The sequence below is a fragment of the Propithecus coquereli genome, unplaced genomic scaffold (assembly GCF_000956105.1).
Source record: "Propithecus coquereli isolate 6110/MARCELLA unplaced genomic scaffold, Pcoq_1.0 Scaffold16, whole genome shotgun sequence".
Classification (NCBI taxonomy): domain Eukaryota; kingdom Metazoa; phylum Chordata; class Mammalia; order Primates; family Indriidae; genus Propithecus; species Propithecus coquereli.
The window spans coordinates 10,940,214-10,941,570 of record NW_012140524.1 but is presented as its reverse complement, the minus strand read 5'-3'; the positions used below and the strand labels follow the sequence as shown (position 1 = coordinate 10,941,570).

Below are 1,357 nucleotides of genomic sequence, written 5' to 3'. Positions count from 1 at the left end.
TAAGTACCTAACATCTCCACCACCACCACCAGGAAATACTTCTGAGTATTTAACATGTGCCAAGACCTGTGGAAAGTATTCTAAATCTACGTTTTTCTATTTCAAAAATCATAACTTAAAGAATGAAAACATTGAAACAAATTTTTTAAGAACATACCAGGATTGTGGATACGATCCAAAAGCTTCACAGAACGTGCGCTAACAACACCCCCAACATGCACAAGAAATCCAGGAGGAAATGCCGTCAAGGTAAAAAATGGAAATTCCTAGTAGAAAGAATGGGAGGAAAATAAAACTGACCATGTGGAAAATATCAAAAATTTGCTTGTTAAAAAGCTTGTCATAGGAAATGTATTCTATCCATTGAAATAAAAGGCTACCCATTATACATTAAATATGCTTCGTAATTAAAAGTTTCATTAGATGTTTAGAGTTCCAAATCTATTTTCCCATATATACACTTTTATACAGAACTTAAATACATTTTTTATCAATTCTCAGTGAGAAAAAGTGTTCTTAGAGTTCCAATTTGAGATATTTAGAACACACTCTTCCTTCCTCTCAACCTCCTACCCTAACACAATTTTGCAATAAGATGAGGGGATTGCCCTCTGTACCCCGCATCTATTTCTCAGTGGTGTAGATGCCCCCTTCACATACACACCCAATACAAGCCGTTGAGGGGATTGCCCTAACTCTCTACCCCCTTTCTATTTCTCAGTGGTGTAGACGCCCCCTTCACATACACACCCAACATAAGCCATTGGTAAAGACTCCAAAGGCCGGGAGCAACAGATGTACAAAAAAGTGAGAACAAGGAAGGGGAAGTGAAAAGATGAGTAGTGTGGGTTAAAAGAAAGGAGAGAGGATAAGGGAAAATATCATGTTGAGGCAGGTAGAGAATTGCTGTGTGGGATTATTTACTCTCTAGGAGGAGCAAATGCAAGTACATAAATGTATGTTAAGGAAAGAGGAAAGGTATGCATATAAGAACTAGGGAGGCAATAAAACTCCACAAATTCTTCTCAGCTTTATTCTCCCCTTTTCTCTCAAGGATGTAAAACTCTTCAACTTAAGAGACAAAGAGAAACATACAAAGGAGAACCGATAAAGCAGAAAAAGGAAAGTCACTGAAATAGCACAAAAGAAGAAAGGGGAGCTCCTGCGGCTGTACTGAGGCACCTCACATTATACAAATTGGAGGCAAGTAAAGGAAACTTGATACCTGACCTGTCTGGCTTTAAGACTAATGCAACTCACTTAACCAAAAGTCACTTACCAGCAGCCTCAGCTACTTTAAACATAACTGAGAGCTGAAAAATAAGTAAAACAGGGCTCTCCACGTAAAAAAAAAAAA

The 1,357-nt window shown here is 38.0% G+C and overlaps 1 protein-coding gene across 1 annotated transcript in view; it reads right to left on the bottom strand.

Annotated features, from left to right (window-relative positions):
• Window positions 1–1,357, bottom strand: part of C2CD5 (C2 calcium-dependent domain containing 5) — a 113,960-nt gene that overhangs the window by 57,939 nt on the left and 54,664 nt on the right. Inside the window, exon 9 of the mRNA XM_012640976.1 lies at window positions 158–266. Within this exon, the coding sequence (XP_012496430.1) occupies window positions 158–266 (109 nt within the window). The remainder of the gene's footprint in view (window positions 1–157; window positions 267–1,357) is intronic.